This window comes from Hemiscyllium ocellatum, chromosome 29 (assembly GCF_020745735.1).
Source record: "Hemiscyllium ocellatum isolate sHemOce1 chromosome 29, sHemOce1.pat.X.cur, whole genome shotgun sequence".
Lineage (NCBI taxonomy): Eukaryota > Metazoa > Chordata > Chondrichthyes > Orectolobiformes > Hemiscylliidae > Hemiscyllium > Hemiscyllium ocellatum.
The window spans coordinates 44,786,436-44,810,850 of NC_083429.1; the positions used below are offsets into that span (position 1 = coordinate 44,786,436).

At 41.3% G+C, this 24,415-nt stretch overlaps 1 protein-coding gene across 1 annotated transcript; it reads right to left on the reverse strand.

Annotated features, from left to right (window-relative positions):
• Positions 1 to 210: 210 nt before the first annotated feature.
• cenatac (centrosomal AT-AC splicing factor) lies at positions 211 to 23,455 on the reverse strand. The gene is made up of 11 exons (XM_060846684.1): positions 23,253 to 23,455; positions 17,556 to 17,722; positions 17,244 to 17,342; positions 16,133 to 16,199; positions 14,435 to 14,497; positions 10,978 to 11,039; positions 7,225 to 7,336; positions 5,414 to 5,447; positions 4,246 to 4,335; positions 1,394 to 1,526; positions 211 to 385 (listed from the first exon to the last, which is right to left on the reverse strand). Exons 1-11 carry the CDS (start codon positions 23,400 to 23,402, stop codon positions 334 to 336), a joined length of 1,029 nt encoding a protein of 342 aa, XP_060702667.1. The 5' UTR covers positions 23,403 to 23,455; the 3' UTR covers positions 211 to 333.
• Positions 23,456 to 24,415: the final 960 nt, after the last annotated feature.

The following is a 24,415-nucleotide window of genomic DNA, read 5'->3' on the forward strand; positions in this document are numbered from 1 at the left end:
AGAGGGGTCATGGTCTACAAAGGACTTGGAGGAGCCTTGGTCAGTTACTGAAATACATTATATCAGTGAAGGGGGTGCATATTATAGTTGGTGGCCTTGTCCTTCCAGATTAGTAGAGGTCATGGGTTTAAAGTGAGAGCAAGTGTCCAAAAGAGGTTAAATTACAACTTGACAAAGGTTTTTCAGAACCTATTTATCCAAAATACTAGGTTGTAATTTTAACAGTTTATACAATGAGTACAGCAGCAAGTATGTAACATTAGCATATCTTTAAAGCACAAGTCTTAACCATTTTCCTTTTGCCCCAACCCATTATGTTGAACTGTCCTGTGGTCATCTCTTGTCTCGTTTTCTTTTTTTGCCTTCCTCTAATCTGAATTGATGCCTATAAAAATGAAAGCACTCAATGAGATTGACAATACTCAACAGCCAAATAGCATCATTCAAATCAAGTACAAGGAAACAATCTTAATATCAGAACAATTAAGCCTGTATGGAAATACTATATTTTGGTAGGGCGAATCAGGTAACTTATACACTTAAAGGTCCTGGGAAGAGTAGCTGAACAAACAGACCTTGTAGTGCAGGTTTGGTTCCTTGAAAGTGGAGTCACAGGTAGACAGAACATTGAGGCCACTTTTGGAATACTGGTCTCCTGTTACAGGAAAGACTGTGAACCTTGAAAGGGTTCAGAAAAGATTAACAAGAATGTTGCCAGGGTTTGAGCTATGGGGAGAGGCTGAATAGGCTGGGGCTATTTTTCCTAGAGACTTGGAAGCTGAGGAATGACTTGAGATTTGTAAAAGAAGTGTGGACAGGGTGGAAATTTAAGGTCTTTTCCCCAGGATGGGTAGTCAAGAACTAGAGGGTGTAGGCTGAGGGGAAAGATTTTAAAAGGGACCTAAGGGGCAACCTTTTCAGACAGGGTTCTGTGTGTTTGGCATTAACTGCCAGAGAAAGTGGTGGAGCTGAAAATGTGTTGCTGGAAAAGCGCAGCAGGTCAAGCAGCATCCAAGGAGCAGGAGAGTGGACGTTTCAGGCATGAGCCCTTCTTCAGGAATGAACACATTTTCAGCTCTGATCTCCAGTATCTACAGTCCTCACTTTCTCCTAGAGGAAGAGGTGGAGGCTGGTACAATTACAACATTTAAAAGGAGTCCAGATGGGTATATGAATAGGAAGGGTTTAGAAGGATATAGGACTAGATTAACTTAGGAGTTGGAAGGGTCTGTTTCCAGGCTGTACCAGCTGAGTTGTCAAGTGGCAAGTACCATTTGGGAAAGGAAGATGAAAAACTAGAAATAAACAGGAAACCAGAACCACATTAAAAGCAATTTTTATCTATAACACTGGGATCAGAAACTATCCAGAACAACAAGAAATTAAAACTCACCTGGATTGCCACCTCCTGCCATCATTCCACACCCGGCCAAACGAAGGTAACCAGGAGTCGTCTGTTTCTGATGTGTGGTTGAAGTTTGCACCGACTCTATTTGGAGGAAGTTTCTTCAGTTTTTCTTTCTCCTCTAAAATTGAAATACATCTTGAATCAAGAACAATTAGTTAAACAAATATATAAGCTCAAAGCAAAACTAAATATCAACATCCAGCTACAAGTTGAGCACTACTTTTCCCTTCACCCGAGCTTGTTTGTGCCACCCAGTCTAAGCTGGTGTTTTAGCTCTGTTTAATAGAACACTTGCTAAAGCGCTCTCCCCATTTCTTCTTCATACCAGCTAACCAGCCTGGTTGAATGTTGCCATATCTTAAATTACCATTCACAGCCTCAAGACCCTCATTGGCCTGCTTTGCCCTAAGCCTCACCATTTTCATTTTAGACCCTGCTTACTGGGAACTCTGATCCTCACCATTTCTTTCCTAACACTTCCAGTTCAAATTGAAGTCCCTTCACTACCAGACAGCATTCTGATTAAGATAGGGTAGAGTACAATTGTCTATACAATGGAATGCTTCCAACTGTGGTTTACTATTGTTTAATAAAGATACACTACTACATCTTTTATATTTTATCATTTGTGTAACCTTGTCACTAATGAAACAAATAGTAAATGCTAATACCCTTACTATGCTGAAGGGCGGCATAGTAGGGCGGCACGGTGGTTAGCACTGCTGCCTCACAGCGCCAGGGACCTGGGTTCAATTCCCGCCTCAGGCGACTGACTGTGAGGAGTTTGCACGTTCTCCCCGTGTCTGCGTGGGTTTCCACCGGGTGCTCCGGTTTCCTCCCACAGTCCAAAGATGTGCGGGTCAGGTGAATTGGCTATGCTAAATTCCCCGTAGTGTTAGGTAAGGGGTATTATGTAGGGGTATGGGTGGGTTGTGCTTCGGCGGATCGGTGTGGACTTGTTGGGCCGAAGAGCCTGTTTCCACACTGTGTAATCTAATCTAATATTACCCAAGTACACTCATTCAAAATGGAACTACTTTTTCAGTGTATTTCCTCACTAAATGAAATCCAACTAAATCATTTACTTGGTCTCATTAAATGGTGGCTCAGTGGTTAGCACTGCTGCCTCACAGCACCAGGGTCCCAGGTTCAATTCCAACCTCAGGCAACTGTGTGGAGGTTACACATTCTCCTCATGTCTGTGTGGATTTTCTCTGGGTGCACTGGTTTCCTCCCAAAGTCCAAAGATGTGCAGGTTAAGTAAATTGCCCATAGTGTGAGGTGCATTAGTCAGAGAGAAAAGGGGTTTGGGTGGGTTGCTTTTCAGAGGGTTGGTATGGACTTGTTGGGCCAAAGGGCTTGTTCCCCACTGTAGGGAATCTAATCTAAACAGGAGCATTACAAAAGAACATGCTGAACAGTGATAGTATTTACACTGTACAACTCATTCCCCTACCCTATATTTACTCCTGACTAATGCACCTAACACTGCAATTTAGCATGAATCAATCATTCACCTGACCTGCACATCTTTGGATTGTGGGAGGAAACCCACACAAACACAGAAAATATGCAAACTCTACACAGACCCTGGGAATTGAACCAGGGTCCCTGGTGCTGTTAGGTAGCAGTGCTAACCACTGAGCCACCATGCTGCCCACATCTTATTGTTTCAGATAAATAGAAATGGGATGAGATTGGTCAGTTGAAAATCCAATGACAGATTTCAAAAATGGTAATTTAAAATTTAAGCTCATCCAAAATAGCTGCACCTTTCCTACCTCCATGTCCTCTTTACCCATTCACCTGTCATTCCATGGTATCCTCCTTCCCAGAGCTCACTGAGGTGGTTGCTGGGTACACATTGCCCACTTTGTCTGACCCCAGTTGGTACATTAACTGTTGTGGTTTGAGACAATATGCTCCTACATGCAATAGAGAAAAGGGGAGGGGGACAGCTGCAATCATGACCCAGAAATTGTGGAGCCAAAACTGACCCATATGACTACAACTGCATCTCACACTTCTGAACTTAACGAAAAAAGTAGCAAACAAGGTTGTCACTGTTGCTAGGGTTGCTTCTGGGGAATCCACATGGTCAAGCCTAATGAGCAGGACTACAAAAAATACACCATTATGGTGAAGATTGTGCCCATGCAGACTGGGTTAATTGGGTGTTGCCATTGGACCAAATCCTCAAAAGACAGAGACTTGCAGTTCTACCCGGGGAAGTTCTGATGGAGATTGTGACTGTGCAGCTGCCATAGATGTTGAGTAGACTGGTCAATAATTCAATTAAATTTATGTTGTATCTACCTTTAGTGCGCAATTTAATGTTGATGCTAGTTCCCCTACTAATTCATGTTTAACAATCAAAAGCAATAAGTTATCTGGTCCATTAGTTTTTTTTTGTTGGGGTCATTTGGTTAATTTGATTTTTCGAGTTGTGGTCCTCATAGGGGTTAGGCCATCTGTCTCACCAATCTGGACAAAGTTTTGTTACCTGTCCCAAAATCTCCTTCCTTGGCTTGGTGTTCAGTTTTGTTTAATGACAGGCCCAATGAACCACCTTGGAACTGGGTTTTCTATTATACTATAAGCACTACACTAGTGTAAATATTGTTAGTGTATAAAACAATAAATGTTATTGTTTCATGACATCATGGCCTCATTCCTGAAGAAGGGCTTATGCCCGAAACGTCGATTCTCCTGCTCCTTGGATGCTGCCTGACCTGCTGCGCATTTCCAGCAACACATTTTCAGCTCTGATTTCCAGCATCTGCAGTCCTCACTTTCTCCTGCTGTAATTAAGTGACCAACTATAATATCAAACATACTCTGTTGGATAAACTCTTCATAAGATGGTCCTATTGGTTTTGGTGCTGTGTCCAGATCATCATCATCAATAAGCCAGGGTGGAGTAGCACCTGAGATCAGATATAAAGATTAGTGGGAGAGGAAGATACAGTCATTAGAGCATGATCCTAATTGAAATAAGTTCTACCTTGATTTTAACTTCCATTGCATATATAGTTATTTCCTAACAAAAACAAAAATAGTAAAACTTACCCGAAAAATGGCATATTTTATTATACAAAATAATCGGTATAATTTCTTGCATAATGTTCAAGTACGTTTGATTTACAAAAATCTCAAATTGCAAATAAAGAAGATGCAAATACACACCAATACTATCTCCTACCAAATCCCACAATCCCCTGAAAACTCAAAATTAATTTTTAAGTTTGAATAGAAAAAATTAAATGAGAAAAATGATTTACGTTAAGGCAGGGTAATTGATCACATTGTAATGTACAGCACAGGGATGGCAGAGTTTTCCTAGACTGGGAATATACTAATTATTCTGTTGAATGCAAACTGTGGGAGTACTTTCAGCAGATGGATTATCATAGTTCAAATAGTCAAAATCACTCAATGATAATTCTCCTTGATTATTAGTGCTAGCTAATACAGTAAATGCCAGTTTTGCTATTGACTCCCACATTCCAGAATACTAAAAAAAATTTAAAAAGGAGCGAGCGAAACCGAAAGAAAAATATAATTGGCTAATTAAAAATGTTAAGCTCGTGTAGAATAGTATTCATGGTTCTGCAAAGACTCCAGAACAAAACTTTAAAAATACCTAACAGGATGCATCTATGACTTGTGTACAATGCTCTTTGTTATCCTCAATGAGGATAAAGGCAAAATTTACTCACCATATCTTGTAGTACTATAAACCAAAGTGGGCAATAATGCATTTGACAGTAGAGTTCATGTTGAATATTAATTGAGTGAAAGCTGCTGTTAAAGTCAGTATGCCAGACTAGTTTATACTCAGTGAAAAACTGTTAATTACTACTTCAGATGGAAAGTGTTTGTTTACCGATCACAGCAGGTTTCAAATATAAAACACTTATATAATCATCTTTTGCCTAATTCCCACTTCAAAATACACAATCATTATATTACACAATGTAATCCCGCACAAAGTGACATCTTCACCTGTGTGAATGTTCTGAGTTTCTGGTTTGGATATCTGGAATTGTAGAAAGAGCCAGTCAGACACTAAGCACAGATCCTGGCAAACCAAATTGGTTGAAATATAAATTCAAAGTAAACTGTTAGAAGTTATCTTATCCAAATAAAAAAAATACACAATACATTTTTGAAATAAAATACTGTAGTCAAAATCATTCATATTTTCATACACCCAAATGACTAAGCTATCAGTTTTCCTTTGTAACAAATTCATTTGTGGGATGTAGGCATTGCTGGCTGACCAGCATTTATTATCTGTCCCTAGCTGCCTTCAAGAAGGTGGTGCTGAGCTGTATTCTTGAACTGCTATAGTCCATCTCCTGTGGGTTGACCCACAATGTCCTTGGTAGGGAATTCCAGGAATTTGGCCTAGCAACAGGACTGGAAGGGAGCTTGCAGGGAGTACCCGCTAACTTTGTCTTTCCAGATAGAAGTTGTGGGTTTAGAAGGTGCTGTCTAAGCATCTTTGGTAGATTTCTGCAGTGCATTTTGTAAATATTAGAATGTTACTACTGAGCATTGGTGGAGGAGGGGGGAGTGGATGTGGTGCCAGTCAAGTGGGCTGCTTTGTCCAGTACTTCTGGCTGAAGATTGCTGGGCTCTTCCATTGTTGAGGATGGGGAGATTTGAGGAGTCTCCTTCTCCAGTGAGTATTTTAATTGTCCACCATCATTCATGACTGGATGTGGCAGGACTACAGAGCTTAGATCTGATCTGTTGGTTGTGCGGTCACTTAGTTCTGTCTATCACTTGCTGCTTCAACTGTTTGGCATGCAAGTAGTCCTGTGTTGTACCTTCACCAGGTTGAAAGTTCATTTTTAGGTATGACTGGTGCTGCTCCTGCACTCTCCACTGAACCAGGGCTGATCCCCTGGCGTGATGGTAACGGTTGAGTGGGAGATATGCCAGGCATGAGGTGGCAGATGGTGCTGGGCTACAATTCTGCTGTGGTTGATGGCCCATAGCCCTTCATGGAAGCCTTGTCTTGAGTTGCTAGATCTGTTCAAAGTCTGTTCCATTTAGCATGGTGATAGTGCCACACAACATGATGGAGGGTATTCTCAATGTGAAGGTAGGGCTTTGACTCCATAAGGACTACGTGGTGGGCACTCTTACCGGTAATGTCATAAACAGACACTTTCCACTCCAACAACATGAAGTGTTTTAAAATATTTATATAACATAACCGCTATGTAGGTACAACTGTATTGCTCGGATTTATTAAACATTACATTATAGAAATAAGCCAGAGGGCTAAAAAAATCTACAAATCCCTGGTAATGCTGACTGTTTATATTAGCATTATTTATTTCAGAAAGCCAAGTATTAGCACTTTCTCAATGCTTTATAAAATCCAAACAATTGATGTATGGAGTACATCTGATTTTTTTACACAAACCACGAAGGTTTGATTTGCATACTAACAAACCATGTTGGTCAAGTTGGAGTGAGAATGCAGTTTTACATAAGCCAGTGGGTCCTGCTACACTTGGAGCACAGTTTCAGTTCAAATGTGATCACCTCCAATTTGGTTCATGCAGCAGGCACTGTTTGAACACAAGGCTTCAGAGTACAGAAAGGATTTCAATTAGCCAGTGCAAATCGACCTGCTACAGACTCTGATTCACTTTCATTTAAATGTGATGCAAAAGAAACAAGGGTTTAGGTATATTTGCACACAAACTTGCTTCCATTTCAATAGGAATCAGTAATGTAGAATACTGACACAAAAATACACCTACACTTCAGTATCTCAGAGAATATTTAAACATCACCTGGTCACCAATGAAAGTCAAGGTTTGTCCATTTGTCATGTCACCAGAACAGAAAGGAAAATTTACTCCACTTGGCCCAGGTTCCGTCTCTTCAGCAATGTAGGTACCATGACTTGCACAGAAACAACAGAATTAGCAGAATAATTTCCGTAAACTGTATGCTTTCCCAATCCAACCCAACAAGCACATCCCTGAAATAAATATTTGGATGGAATTTTTGTTCGTAAGAAATCAGCATTCAATACCACTGACAATTCAAACAAAAACCGTGAACCTATGCTCACTTGAAGTTTTGCTGCAACATGAATAGTGAAAACCAACATTTTCACCTCCACTATTTCTCGCTATCCCCCCTGGAAGGCATGGCGATGCCATATGCTTTCATTAAGTCATCCAAGCAATTGCTGGACTCACATTCCTTTCTTAGACACCCTTTCATCTTTGTGCTGTAGATCTTCTATTCTCACTGACAGTTGAGAATTTATTTTTCACGCCAATGTCTCTAAGTTGGGAAGTTTGATTTGGTCAGGAAGAAATCAAGAGGTAAACGTGGACATAGTCACACAGCAGGGAGTTGGTTAATTTGTAGGTGGCCCTAGCAGAATCAAAACAGATTCAAACCAGTCCTCTGAATTTCTCTCAATATTGCCCTTATTGTCATTTAACTTTAAAAAAAATAAATCACAAAAATAGGAGCAGAGTCATAACCATGAATATTTTTAAGGCAGAGATAAACACTATCCAAAAGCGAAAGAGTAAAATGTTATCAGGGTAGGCATTTCAAGCAAGGTGGACAATGGGGACCCAATGGATGTGGTGTACCTAGATTTCCAAAGGGCCTTTGACAAGGTGCCGCACATGAGGCTGCTGCATAAGGATCCACAGTTTTAGGGGTAGAGTATTAGTGTAGATAGAGGAAAGAGTATTGGTTGACTGACAGGAAGCAAAGAGTGGGGATAAGCGAGTGCTATTCTGGCTGGCAATCAGTGACTAGTGGTGGTTCTCAGCGATTGGTGTTGGGACCACAACTATTTACAATTTATATGGATGATTTGGAGTTGGAGACCACCTGTAAGGTGTGAAAATTTGCCGATGACACTAAGATGAGTGGCAGAGCAAAGTGTGCAGAGGACTGTGAAACTTTGCAGAGGAACGTAGATATATTGAGTGAATGGGCAAAGGTGTGGCAGATGGAATACAATATTAGTAAATGTGAAGTCATACATTTTGGTATGAGTAACAGCAACATAGGTTATTACTCGAATGGTAAGAAATTACAGCATGCTGATTTGCAGAGGGACCCGGGTGTTCTTGTACATGAATCGCAGAAGGTTGGTCTGCAGGTACAACAAGTAATTAGGAAGGCAAATAGAATTTTGTCCTTCAATATTAAAGGGGTTGAGTTTAAAAGCAGGGAGGTTATGTTGCAGCTGTATAGGATGCTGGTGAGGCCACATTAGGAGTACTGTGTGCAGTTTTGGTCTCCTGACTTGAGGAAGGATGTACCAGCACTGGAAGGGGTGCAGAGGAGGTTCACTAGGTTGATTCCAGAGTTGAGGGGATTGGCTTATGAGGAGAGGCTGAGTAGATTGGGATTATATTCACTGGAATTCAGAAGAATGAGAGGGGATCTTATAGAAACATAAAATTATGAAGGGAATCAATAAAATAGAAATAGATAGGATGTTTCCACTGATAGGTAAAATTAGGACTAGACAGCATGGCCTCAAGACTAGAGGAAGTAGGTTTAGAACTGAACTAAGAAGGAACATTTTTACCCAGAGGGTTATTAATCTATGGAATTCCTTGCTACTTCACTAACTGCTTTTAAAGCTAAGGTAGATACTTATTTGAAAAATAAAGGAATTCAGGGGTATGGTGAAAACACAGATAAGTAGAGCGTAGTCCACGAAAAGATTAGCCATGATCTTATTGAGTGGCAAAGCAGGCTCAAAGGGCTGGACGGCCTACTCCTGCTCCTAGTTCTTATGTAGACGGCTACATGGAGTAATTAAATCAGCCAGGCACTTGATGAATGGCACCTTAGGCTCGAGAGGCTGAATGGCCTTGTCCTGCTCCAAACTCATGTTTGTGGATATCCATAAGGCCCAGTCACAGCAGCAGACTATTGAGCCTGCTGATTAGCTGGTGGTCAGATTGTTTCATTGTGTACCACCCTACCCTGTTTAAGACTACTGCCATTCTTGGAAAATGAAATGAAATTTCATCCATTAAAAGGAAAAACTTCTGGAAACTTGTAGGATTTGTGAAAACATGGATCTTCAATGTTATTGACTTTACTGTGAGTGCCCTTTTTATATCTGAATGCCCATTGACTTCTTTTATTAAATAAAACCCAAGCAAACAAAATAAATCTGATGTTGGGGTTGGGGCATTTGATTAAAATGGCACTGCATTTTCCATTGGTCAAGATATTTCAAATATAAGTAAAATACTGCAATTGTTAAATAAATCTGAACAGTTTTCTGATCTGTTCTGAAGGAGGGTCATTTTGCATTCAATGTTAAGTCTTTTCTCTCTCCACACTGACCTGCTGAATTTCTTCAACTTTCTCAGCATTTGTTACAAGTTATTTTTCTCCCAAACCCTATACATTGGTCATCTGGAGGGAGGAGGAAGAAACTTTGCTAAGATTTGGAAGGAGAAATGGGAGAAAAGAATATGGTGACGGGGTGAGGGGTATGAGATGTGGGAGAGAAAAGGAGAGATCACAATAGAGATTTGGAACACAATCAAATAACTCCAACCTCTTGTGGTTCAACCTGTAAACCTAATGGGCAATCTTTTCATGCAGAGTGTGGTGAGTGTATGGTATGAGCCGCCAGTGGGAGCTGGTACAATTACAATATTTAAAAGGTATCTGGATGGGTTTATAAATAAGACGTGTTGAGAGAGATATGGGCCAAATGCTGGTAAATGGCACTAGATTAATTTAAGATATCTGGTCAGCATGGACAAGTCGGACCAAAGGGTCTGTTTCTGTGCTGTACATCTCTATGACTCTATAAACATGAAGGTGACTAGATTCAGATAATGCCATTGCAAAACCAGATGTCTGAAGATAAACAAGAGCATCCCATGGTTCTCACACATACTTTCTAACAGTGAGAGGTGAATAACCTGAGCCTAAATGTTACTCAACAGCTAGCTGCTGGGAAGCACATGAACATAACTCCCTACTGAATTAGGTTTTTCCCTATTGAAGATGTGTGAATTTGGGATCTGCAGCTACATACATCGACAGGGAGCGAAAGGAAAAATACACACAAACCTTTCTGTATGGTGCTTACATGCTGACTTTCCAACATGGAGCACCAGAATGGGTATTGCAAGTCATTAAGGTTCACCCTACATGCTGACATTCAGCTAATAGTGATAATGTTGACTCGAAGCTTGCATGTTATAACTGGAACACATGCAAAATTTACAAATATAAACAAGCATCTTCTTTAAGGATTAGAGATGGAGTGTGTTGATAAAATTATAGCAGTGCCTCTTGATTGGTATGGTTACATCAAAGCCAACAGCTTTCCAGTACCACGTTAACCAATACCTGGCCCATCTTTAAACTCAAACGTTCTAATGTAGGTCAGAAGTGCCTGATTCAAAACGTTCTTAATATTCACATATTACAAACTAAATCTCACAAGGAGCAGTGGCTTCAGCAATAATATTTAAGCATTTGTGCAGCATATCAGAAGAGAATTTATGATTAAAAACAAGTGAATTTACCTCTCATAGTGGTCGACTGCAAATACTGGAAGTCCATCGATAGAATTCTGCTCTGCCTGTGGCTGGTTTTGATTCAGGAAAAATCAACACTTTTTTTTCTTAAAGTTTAAATATTTCAATGATAATTATTGCAATATAGAGATGAGTAAGCAACCAAATATTCATCTGTAAAATGTATTGCAAAAAAGCTGTGCAGATTCCAGCTGTTTAAAACTTCAATGGTTAACATAATTAATATTTTTTACAAGTCTCATCCCAAGATCAAGAGAGATGTTGGTGAAAAGGATTTAATCCACAACACATTCTACTTGGTTTTACAAATGCTGCCCTGCATTATTCAGGCAACAGGCTTCCAGGTATAAACCCATCTTATATCCACCTGTACTGGCAAGATCTCAGGGCTGGGTACAGAAGCACATCTTTCTTACACTCCAAGGTTGTGTGAAGCATTGCTATATTCTCATTTAGATAACAGATATGGCAATGGTACCTCACCTGGCTTGAACCAGATGGCAACAGTGAATGCCTAAAAAGGAAAACAGCAATTTCCCCTTGCCAGAAACTAAAACTATCCCAAATAGTGATCAAAGAGAAATAGCAAGGACAGGTAAGGTGAACATAAGCACTATGTGCAAATCAGTGCCCAAACATTCTGATTTTGTTCTAGATTAGAGTGGTGCTGGGAAAGCACAGCAGGTCAGGCAGCATCCGAGGAGCAGGAAGATCAACGTTTCAGGTAAAAGCCCTTCATCAGGATTCCTAATGAAGGGCTTTTGCATGAGACGTTGACTTTCTTGCTCTTCAGATGCTGCCTGACCTGCTGTGCTTTTTCAGCACCACTCTAATCTAGACTCTGATTTCCAGCATCTGCAGTACCCACTTCTGCCATTCTGATTTTGTTTCATTGGTCTTTGTATAAAAGAAGATTAGTATTAAATGTACTGGTCAAGGAATATTTCCATGAATGAGTAATACATTATATAGAGTATTAGTGACAAATCATTGTAACCAAAGTAAGTAAGGTTTGCTTTCTGGAATTATCATATTGCAAATGAATGTTTTTTTTTACTATGCTCCCCCCCCCACCATTTTATTTTTAACACCTAAAGCAGAGGATCAGTTTTCCATTAAACCCAGTGAAAGACAAAAAATTGTTTTGCATGAAAAGTGCACATATAAAATTTTAATTTGGAATCTAAGAAGTTTATCATTTCTGCTTCCCTTTAATGTACTGATTAAAATCTGTTTGTAGTCAAAGGTACTTGGTTTCCTTTCCTTAAAGTATACAGGTCAAAAACTCAAAATACACACAACCTAACAAATATACTTAGGAGCAATATTTCTATTGTAATAGGGGATACTGCCCTTTGTAATGAGGTATGATCTAATAACAATCCGTATGTTCTCATTCCATAGATTCCTCCAGCACCACTTTCTTATCCCTAATACACAATCTCAACAGGTACATCCAGTTTTTGCCTTTGAACCTACTGAAGTCTAGGATTAATCAGGTTGGGGGAAAGCAATTTTGCATGCAGATTCAGAATTTACAAAAAAACTCATTCAAGGGATATGAGCAGCTCGAACATGAACAAATGGGTTTGAGGAGGAGTTGGGACCACAAAATTGAGAACAAGGTGAGGCTATAGGTGAGATGGTGGCTCAGTTGTCAGCACTGCTGCCTCTCAGAACCAGAGATTCAAATTTGATTCCAGCCTTGGAGTTTGCACATTTTCCCCATATCTGCGCGGACTTCCTCTGGCTGCTCCAGTTTCCTCCACAGTCCAAGATGTGCAGGTTAGGGTGGACTGGCTGTGCTAAATTGCCCACAATGTCCAGACTCAGAGGGTTAGCCATGGGAAACGTGGGGTCACAAGGGCGCGGGTCTGGGTGGGATGCTCTTCGGAGTCAGTGTGGACTCACATGGCTTTTCTTCCATACTGTAGGGATTCCATGATGCAGCCCATTGGATGGAGTCTTTTAACAGAATCCTAATTTTCTGTTGATTTTTATATAGAATGGGGAAATAAAAGTTGGGTTGATACCATCCACTTCAGACAAAAAAAATAGTAGAAATCAAATGAATGACAAAACAAAAAAAAGGAAAGATGTGAAGTTTCACGTATTAATAGAACTACATCCAGGGACATTTCTGTATAAAACTGCTCTAATGTAAAAATATCCTCTCTCTTATCCAGTTGTGTGTGAATTAAAGGAATTGCTTTGCATTGGAGACGACTTCGTTTGGATCTGTTTTGTTTAAACTCAAGTGAAAAATGCAGTGTCACAAAATGTTTAAAATTCTATTTTTTTCCTTCCCAAAGGTGCCATTTCTAGGTGAGGGACATGTCCCTATTGTCAATCAACTCTTGCTACCTCATTGAAATGGTCAAATTCTACAAGCCGTGACAGAATACATTGGCAGGTTGTTGCTGAAGCTGATTAGAGCCAAACCAAGCCCAATCCTAGCTTTACGTATCATTCACTTTGACATTTAGGTGGTTTTGGGGGCACAGGGAGTGCACAGAAGGGCAATGGGAAAAATCACTGGATTGTGCTTGATGGAAAGATTCTAATTTTCTGACTGTCCCCTCCAACACAAGTTCACTTGAAACCAACCTACATAGAAATAAAAAGAAACTGCAGATGCTGGAATCCAAAGTAGACAAACAGGAGGAGGCAGAGAACTTCTTCCAGCCTCCTGTTTGTAACTACCCTACTGTTACCCTCACTGAAATTAGCTACAAACAGCACATTTATTTTATTCATTCTCAGGATGGGAGTATCATTAAACCAGTATTTACAACCATCCTTAAATGCCCAGAGGGCAATTAAGAGTCAACCACATTGAGGTCTGGAGTCATGTGGAGTCCAGGCAAAGATAGCAATTTCCTTCTTATAAAGGACATTAGTAAACCAGATAGGCTTTTCCTGACAATATACAATGCATTCATGGTCATCATTAGATTGATTTGGAGATGCCAGTGTTGGACTGGGGTGTACAAAGTTAAAAATCACACACCAGGTTATAGTTCAACATGTTTATTTGGAAGCACTAGCTTTCGGAGTGCTGCTCCTTCATCAGGTGGTCGTGCTTCCAAGTAAACGTGTTGGACTATAACTTGGTGTTGTGTGATTTTTAACATTAGATTGTTAATTCATAATTTTTATTGAACTCAAATTCCACTATCTGTCATGCCAAGGTTTCAACCTGGGTCAGAACATTACCTGAGTATCTGGATTAACAGTCCATCAATAATACCACTAGACCATCGCCCTCCTTTCAGGAATCAAAAATTTGAAGCTCTCTTGTGACTTAGCCATGCACAGCCTTAACCAAACTGTCAAGAAAGCATCACTTAAAATGTTCAGGATTGTTATGTAATATACAGATCAGTACGTGTAAAATACAACAGTTGCCATGGATACTGTTCAGGCTCATCCAGGTAAAACCAACCTCAAAGGCAGCCTGCACTACTTCTTGTCTTCTCCGTTCCACTTCTCGAATATATTCTGCTTCCTGGTAAAGAATAATCAATCATTACTGGAGTGAAGTAATTAAGATACACAACTGAATCAGGAAAGAAAAACAAGCCTGCCTTTGCAGACTCTAAATATTATTCATAAGTATACTAGTGGATTGTATTAAATACCACTACAGTATTTGAATGCCACTACAAGCACTGAAGAAAATGGGAACATTGAAATTCTTTACAAATGTTAATGTATCAGTATGATTTTGATGGCTCGTAATCATTAGAGACATCAATTTTTATGATTCAACAAAGATGGTCCTTTAAAAAGCCGAGAAGGACATAGGTTTCCTGATCAGCATTATTTCCATGTGAACGAATGTTAATAAATAGAGAACGTTTTTACAACATTAGTGAATCCATTAATTCATAGTGGTCACTGTGGTTTTATTTGAGTAATACTTTTTCTTCATAAAATTACACAACTTTAATTAATTTTGACAATGAAAAAATGCTAAATTCAACAAGTTTACAGTATGAGAAAGTGAGGACTGCAGATGCTGGAGAGTCAGAGTCAGAGCCAGGGCGGCACGGTGGCACAGTGGTTAGCACTGCTGCCTCACAGCGCCAGGGACCTGGGTTCAATTCCCGCCTCAGGCGACTGACTGTGTGGAGTTTGCACGTTCTCCCCATGTCTGCGTGGGTTTCCTCCGGGAGCTCCGGTTTCCTCCCACAGTCCAAAGACGTGCGGGTCAGGTGAATTGGCCATGCTAAATTGCCCATAGTGTTAGGTAAGGGGTATATGTAGGGGTATGGGTGGGTTGCGCTTTGGCGGGTCGGTGTGGACGTGTTGGGCCGAAGGGCCTGTTTCCACACTGTAAGTAATCTAATCTAATCTAAAAGTGTCGAGCGGAAAAGCACAGCAGGTCAGGCAGCTTATGAGGAGCAGGAGAGTCGACGTTTCAGGCATAAGCCCTTCATCAGGAATGTGGATCATTCCAATTGTTTAAATAGTTGAGAAAGGCTTGGTTAGAGCTATTACAACAAGCAAACTCCTTTTATTAATAATCTGAAATTTTACTCCATCCAGATTCTCTCCTATTTTGTCTCTCCCCATCCATGCATCTCCTATGGCAGACATCAACCTATTTAGCCTTGTAGATGTTGACATGCCCAATAAAGTTACTGCCAATCTTGCCATTCCTCATTTTGGGGAAACCTTAGGATTCTGCTTGAGAATGCTACATCCTTGCTACATTGCTGTACAAGATGAGAAACCTCAGGATCATCTAAAAGTACTTTTCAGTTAATTAAGCAATTCTGAAATGTCATCAGAGTAGGAAATGGCGCAATAAATTTGAAAACTTCCACAGAACAAGGTAATAAAGGAAGATTTATCCTTTTCTTTGAAAGAGTACCATGTGACCTTTTACATCCAACCAAGGTTTTACTTTTGGGTGGTTGCTTTGTTTAACACCTTATCTCAAAACCAACACCTTTGACAGAGCAGCAGACTTATACTCCTGCACTATGAACACGTTCTACCCAGACACTCAAGTCTCTGGAGTCAGATTTGAACACTCAACCTTTTGACCCAAAGGCAAGAATGCTACACACGGCTAAATCTTAATAATAATACTGCATAGAATGTCAACAAGTTAAATAGCTTTTATCTAACATACCTGTTTAATATATTCATCTTCCTTCTCTTCATAGCTTTCCACTGCCTTTGCAACAGCTGTTTTGAACCTTAACAAAACAAACAGAATTCTGAAAACCTGGGGAAAAATACACTTTGACCTAGATATATATTTCTTTCATAATCGGTGTCCATTGAGCAAGTCCCCAGTTCGAATCCCAGGTAGGCAGTTTGCTCTTTAACTGCTGTAAAGTTTGGTGCAATCAGTGTCTCTGATACATGGTCAACACCGCCATATGGGGGCAAAAAACATGGGAAACAGTTGCCAACTCAAGCAGCAAGCATGAATTTGCTGCAGCAGTTCAAAAGAGTTGGAAGACCATCTGGCTGTACATAAGTTATTCTGGCAGTTATGTAGTTAGCTTAGTGCTACAATGCAAGCCTGGAATCAGATTACAGGGCTCCAGTAACAGATACTGGTATTGCATTGTGATAAGCTAGTTAAATCACTGGTAGATGAGCTAATGCTGAAGACAATGGTGTTGTAATGATAGGTTAAGTGCAATGTAGGGAACCAATGCGGCAGAGGACGATTACTTTAGTAAGTCAAAGCAAGCCAGCATGATTAGTTATGCTAATGTTATCCAATAAGCATGGGAACAACAACTGTATAACAACTGCAGAAGGAGAGATTGTGGGCTGTCAGGGAAGACATTTTGCTGGCTGCCACTGCTTTGATTTTTCAAAATTAAAGTTTAACTTTGTGAAGAATTTTCTGTGACTCCTGGTAATTTTTTTTAAATAGAACTTGGAGTGATTCTTCCACAACAGCTGAAGCCAATACCACTGCCTACACAGTTGGTTTACGTCCATTGATAATCCTGTGAAATTTGTTTGATCAGAGTTAGGAAGTGGAATTTCCTGGGATTCCTTCAAATTAATTTTCTTCCCAAATAAAAATCCCGTTCTATCCCTCATCCAGGGGATTACATGGAGATATGTCGTGAACATTGAAGACCATGATGCTTGGCTGTGGTATGTTTGTTAGACTAGTTGGTCACTCCCTGCCTGTCATTTTCATATATTCATATCTGTTTATCCTTATTGTGAAACAGTGTGCTGAACGTATGACTTGTGTGAAATTCACCACTTACTTCTCATAAGCATCATCAGACAGAATAAACTTGTCTTTCAACTTGACGTCTGCTTTGTTTTCCCACCAAAATTTGTTGGTTTGCTTCAAGTGTTCTGAGCTATAAAAAGAAAAATCAAAAAGTTAGTGTTTGAACAACTAACATATCAGTTGAGGAACTAGTGCTTTCGACTTTATTGCAAATCATGACTTTTGCAGCATTTTCATTCCATGTTTATCAGTAGTGACCACTGGAATATTTCATTACGACAGGAAATTCTTTATTCTATCATGGGATAGACTAGGTAAGAGGTATTTTCCTCTGATGCAGTACCTTACAAAGTGCTCCAGAAGCCCACCATACAGCACAGCAAGGCTCCCATTTGTGATGTGTTTCTTCACCTCCCTCTTGCAGCAGTAGCACCAGAAGTTCTGATCATGCTCAGTGAAGTCATATTTCTCCACTTGCACTGCTTTGAGAGACCGCTGGGCATCTTCAACCTGTGGGTTAACAGTAGCCACCTTTAGAGGAACCTTCAATTATTGGTGAGATGCACCATGTTATGCTCATGGAATACAGGGAGAACAAACCATTTGGATATAGAACTGGCTCAAAGGTAGAAGACAGAGGGTGGTGGTAGAGGGTTGTTTTTGGACTGGAGGCCTGAGACCAGTAAAGTGCCACAAGAATCAGTGTTGGGTCCACTACTTTTTATGATTTATATAAATGATTTGGATGTGAGCATAAGAGATATAGTTAGTAAATTTGCAGATGACACCAAAATTGGAGGTGTAGTGGACAGTGAAGAAGGATACCTCAGATTACAACAGGATCTTGATCAGCTGGGTCAGTGGGCTGAGCAGTGGCAGATGGTATTTAATTTAGATAAATGTGAGGTGCTGCATTTTGGGAAAGCAAATCTTGGCAGCACTTGTACACTTAATGGTAAGGTCCTAAGACGTGTTACTGAACAGAGACCTTGGAGTGCAGGTTCGTAGCTCCTTGAAAGTGGAATCACAGGTAGATAGGATAGAGAAGGCGGTGTTTAGTATTCTTTGCTTTATTGGTCAGAGTATTGAGTACAGGTGTTGGGAGGTCATGTTGCGGCTGTACAGGACATTGGTTAGGTCACTGTTGGAATATTGCGTGCAATTCTGGTCTCCTTCCTATCGGAAAGATGTTGTGAAACTTGAAAGGATTCAGAAAAGATTCATAAGGATGCTGCCAGGGTTGGAGGATTTGAGCTATAGGGAGAAGTTGAATAGGCTAGCGCTATTTTCCCTGGAGTGTCGGAGGCTAAGAGATGACTTTATAGAGGTTTATAAAATCATGAGGGGGCATTGATAGGATAAATAGACAAAGTCTTTAGCCTGGGGTGGGGGAGCCCAGAACTCGAAGGGCATATGTTTAGGGTGAGAGGGGAAAGATATAAAACAGACCTATGGGGCAACTTTTTCACGCAGAGGGTGGCACGTGTATGGAATGAGCTGCCAGAGGAAATGGTGAAGGATAGTACAATTACAACATTTAAGAGGCATTTGGATGGGTATATGAATAGGAAGGGTTTGGAGGGATATGAGCCGAGTGCTGGCAGGTGGGACTAGATTGGGTTGGGATACCGGTCGGCATGGACGAGTTGGACCGAAGGGTCTGTTTCCATGCTGCACATCTCTATGACAATGACTCTATGCTCACTGGATTCATTTTTATAAAAGCAATAAAGACAGAATCTTCTAAAAGTCAGGTAAATAGCCTACTGCCAGCTTAACTCAATTACAATTGAGTTTGTTGAAAATTTGCAAGACTAACACCTTTTCCTTTATCTCCCCAAGCATTCCCAATAATCAGCTCTAAGTATGTTAAAATTGTTTTCACCTGGAGAAAGATTGCAAATGAGTATAGAAGAGTAAAGGGCAATCCAAGAGTAAGGGGTAATCCAAACAAAAGACTTAAGATGATTTGCTCGGGTTGATATACAGAAACTATTTCCCTTTCATATGGAGTTAAAACAATGACTTAACCTTATAATTCTAGACAGGCAATTAAGGAGTGCTATCGGGAACCACTGCTTCACACGCAAAGTTCTCAAAATCTGGACTTCTCTCATAAAACTGTTGACATTGGGGGAGCAGGGGTATCAATTAAAGCGTTAAATTAGAAATTGATAGATTTTTGGTTAGGCAAGGTTATTAAGGTGTGCAGAACTATGGCAGTGAAACGGCTTTGATCTAAACAAATATGAAGTATTGTCGATTAGTGTTCATCCTAATCAAGGGAAGTGCTAACAGCTGTTGTGGAAATTAAATCGACTCGACTCAACTGCTATCTAGAGCAAAGAAAAAGCTTTATTTTTCAAACCTCTTCATGCAGGGGACCAATACACAAGGCGTTTCTGCCAAGTATAAGGCCATGAACAAAATTCACATATTCTTTTATACTATTCTTATCACACGCTCAAGGATAAGGGCTGGGAAACATTCAAGTTCTTATTTTCTCATTCCCTTGCCGTGGACATAACTGTCTTTATGTTTTCCTTAGCTTTTTTGCTGAATTTGACTGCTCGCAAGGCCAGGTTGAATGTTTACAAAGTTCAGCAAAGACAAACTGTCTCCTTGACTGCAGAATTCAAAGTGTTTGTAAAGTTCAGCAAAGTATTACTTTAGCACAGCATTCTCTTTTAGATTTCACAGTAAATATTAATTTTGTTAATTTTCCATTACACAGCTTTGGGAAAAACATGACTGAGTTTCATACCCATTACCATCTATACAGTTTACTTCATAAAGAGGCTTTGGTCTGGCCATTTTCATTGCAAATACCACACCTGGCACCCAAAAGGAACCAATGACAGCATCTGGGCTCTCAACAATAACTTGTGAATCATTACACATTCCAATGCTCACCCTAAGATTTACCATGCCAAATTATTTATGCACTCGGTCACAAGATGACGTTTGCCCTTAAAAATGAACTTTTCACGTCAGATGCAACAGAGGATGTCTGGAGTGAGGTCAAACAATCACAATCACATTGTGTTATTCTTTATTAGTTAACAAAAACAGATTTGTTGATCTGCATTCACGTTCACTAGGTAGTGACACTGAAATTGGATGTATATCGATTGAAGCACATTGACAAAGGTAACTACACCAATTTGTTGCTAAACCAAAAAAAATTCAAATTACTCACTTGGAATTTAAACAAAATATACAAGGTTGCTGTAAGCAATTTTTTAAAAAAACCTAATAACTGAAAATCCAATTAAGAAACTTCAGACTAAGAAGATTAAAAAAAAGTGAAAAAAAAGGCACTCAGCACACTAGTAGATTATTGACCTAAATGTAAGTCATTTTAATTACATTTCACAAATCCCACAGCTGGAAAGGCACCAAGATGACTTCTTCCTGAAAGCTACAAGATCATATTAATCAATTACAATTTGAACTAAATGTACTGCGCTTAAATATATCATGAAGGTGAAAAGTGAGAATGATTGAGCCTGACTCATGTAACTTGATGTGTCACAAATTGGTAGAGATTTTTTTTTAAATGTTGGTTGATATTACTGAACAGAAAGAAATGAATTACTATTCATTGCTTGGTTAAAGCTGGCATTTATCATCCGTTCCTAACTACTCTCAAGAAGGCGGTGGTGAGCTATTTTCTTGAAACACTAATCCGTGTAGAGTTAAGTGCATCCATAGCACTGTTAAAACAAAAACTGTAAACCACTGCCCACAGATATCAGTTAAAAAGCAACTGGAAATTACTTTTTTCAAAGAACATTGTAAACAGAACACAGTGGCATCTTGTACATTTGAAATTAGGAGAAAAGCACTGTGTCTCTAAGTTTAACTGCTAGCACAACAGTATTCATGTTCTTAGAGATACTGTTAAACAAGCTACAGTTGGTCTTTTGGCAGCAGTAATGATACTGGTTGGAGGATTCAATATTAGCGACCCTAATTTTCCAATTCCATTTAAAACAGGAAAATGGTCATACACATTGACTCACCATTTGACTTGCAGAATTACATGATGGTCAGAGGCCTGTTTCAGAGTAACTCTGGTAAAGGTGTGGAAGACTGAGACCCTATCCATTAGTCATTACACAAGACAAAATGTGTTGTCATGATTCCGTAGGCTTATGCCATCAATTGTTGAGCTAGATCCAAACATCATTCTCTAGTCTGTGCTGAGGTGACAACAAAGATATGCCAACTAACCTCAGTGCCTTTGGATGACAGGTGGCAAATTAATCATGATACATTCTCTTCATAATTATTTAGCTCTGTTTGCTTTGATTACACACGTGCTTTGTAAGGAAAAGATGGAGTTCAAATGTAATGCCCCTTGTAGTTCAATCATCAACACAGGCTTTTATGAATCAATAATGACCACTTTGGTAAGATACCAGGAAGATGTCAATAACTTCAGCCAAGATGAAGGTTAAAATAAAAGAAATCAGGAAATGTAACTGGAGGTGAAAATAAATTGAATGAAACAGATGTAAGTAAAAGATAAAGATATCTTAAAAGTGAATCTCACTTCCATAAGTAATTAAAATCTAGTGGGCTGATATGTAAAACACTGTCATTTTGCACATTACAAGCAAAGCTGCATACCTATAGATTGCCATTAATGTGTATCAGACAGTGACAAATAGTGGCAGACACAATAGGCTTGTGACAATCATTTCACCTAGCAGAGTGTGGGGGTCTTCGTAGGGATCACAGCGAAAAAAAAATCAATCTTTTGAGAAACTCACGTTATTAACTTCCCAACTGTTTTTTTTAAGATAGCAACCTGGTGAGGTTCCAAGCCACTGGAAAGTCAGTAACCGATCTGCAATTGTTTCTAACAATATACTACAGAGTGACATTCAGAATTGGCAACATCTTCCTTGATGAATTGAGAATTACAAAATGCAGACAAGTGCATTGATAAATAAATGACATAATATGATTTATTTACAGATTTCTGAAGAGGCATTCTTCTGAAAGATTACTGGACCAAAACATTAACCCTGCTTTCTGGGTCCTCTTGTGGCACAGTGCTAGTGGCCTGAGAGTCCTGGGTTCAAGTCCCACCTACTCCAGAGGTGTGTAATGACATCACTGAAATGGGACTGGATTAATTTAGGATATCTGGTCGGCACAAACAAATTGGACCGAAGGATCTGTTTCTGCACTGTACAACTCTGTAAGAGGGAGAAAGTGACTCTATAACAGGTTGATTAGAAGAACAGGTTAAATTTAAAAAAGCCCTGCTTTCTCACCACAGATACTGCCAGTCTCCAGCAGTTGCTGTTTCAAGCTTTCAGCATCTGCAGTTTTATTTTATTTTCCTTGAGCTGGTTATGTGCAGCATTGTGTTGGCTGTGAACACAAGAGTGGGTCAAAGCCCAGGTGTTGGTCACAATGTTCCCCCAACTTCCCCTTTATACCACTTATAGATAGAGCGCCTTTAAATGAAGCCAATCCACCAGCCCACACCACCCCCGGGGGGGGGGGGGGGTCCTGCCTCCAGCTCCTTCCCCCCCACCCCCGGGGGGGGGGGTCCGGCCTCCAGCTCCTCTCCCCCCACCCCCCGGGGGGGGGGGGTCCTGCCTCCAGTTCCTCTCCCCCCACCCCCGGGGGGGGTCCGGCCTCCAGCTCCCCTCCCCCCACCCCCAGGGGGGGGGTGCGGCCTCCAGCTCCTCTCCCCCCTCCCCCCGGGGGGGGGGGGTGCGGGCTCCAGCTCCTCTCCCCCCTCCCCCCGGGGGGGGGGGGTGCGGGCTCCAGCTCCTCTCCCCCCTCCCCCCGGGGGGGGGGGGGTGCGGGCTCCAGCTCCTCTCCCCCCACCCCCCGGGGGAGGTTCGGGCTCCAGCTCCTCTCCCCCCCACCCCCCGGGGGAGGGGGGGAGGGGGGGAGGGAGGGGGGGTCCTGCCTCCAGCTCCTCTCCCCCCCCACCCCCCGGGGGAGGGAGGGGGGGTCCTGCCTCCAGCTCCTCTCCCCCCGGGGGGGGGGGGGGGGTCCAGGCTCCTCTTACCTTCTCCAGGAAGCGGCCTAGCAGCGCCCCGAGCCTCTCCTGGTGCTTCAGGCCGTACACATGTCCCCAGCCCCTGAACGAGGTCTGCCGGCAAACCTCGCAGTAAAAGGCGGCCTTCGAGCGCGCCGCTTTCCTCTGCTTCTTCCCCATTCGGCAGACACACACCCCCCCCGGACACTCACAGCCTCCTGTCGGCCCGAGCCTTCACCTTCACCGCCTACACCTCCTCCCGCGCAGCGCGCCCCCTGGACAGGAGGACCACACCAACACTTACATTTCTGTAGCGCCTACCAGTACCCCCCGCCCCCCCAAGCACTTGGGCAGATCATGAGATCACACACACACACAAAAAAGATTGCACACGCTGGAATCCGAAGTAGACTCATGGGAGAACACAGCAAGGAGAAAGTGAGGACTGCAAATCAGAGTCGAAGAGTGTGGTGCTGGAAAAGCACAGCTGGTCAGGCAGCGTCCGAGGAGGGGGACACAGCAAGCCAGGCAGCATCAGGAGGTGGGGACCCTTCATCAGGAATAACTTTCTGAAGGGAAATCCCACACACCAGGTCTTCTTATCACATTGTCTGCTATTACACACAACCCATTGACAGTCTCCATTAATAGCTATTCATCCTCCTCACCAGGTTGTTATCCACTCCTTTGTCTGTCCAACTGCTCCTCTCTCTCTTTGGGTAAAAACAATGACTGTAGATGCTGGAAACCAGAGTCTAGATTAGAGTGGTGCTGGAAAAGCACAGCAGTTCAGGCAGCATCAGAGGAGCAGTAAAATCGATGTTTCGGGCAAAAGCCCTTCACCAGGAATACAGGCAGAGTGCCTGAACGGAAAGTGGTTAAGTAACTGGAATGCACTGCCAGATGTAGAAACAGAGACAATAGCAATGTTATAGAGTCATAGAGATGTACAGCATGGAAACAGACCCTTCGGTCCATGCTGACCAGATATCCCAACCTAATCTAGTCCTCCTTGCCAGCAACTGGTACATCTACCCCCAAACCCCTTCCTATTCTGTCTCTTTGAGCTTTATCCTCACCTAGCATCATACAGCACTTACCGTTTATTCCTTTCCCCCTACCCTCACCCCGCCTTCTGCACATAAACTAACATTTTCCTAGCTACTATCAGTTGTGATGTCTCTCCACAAATG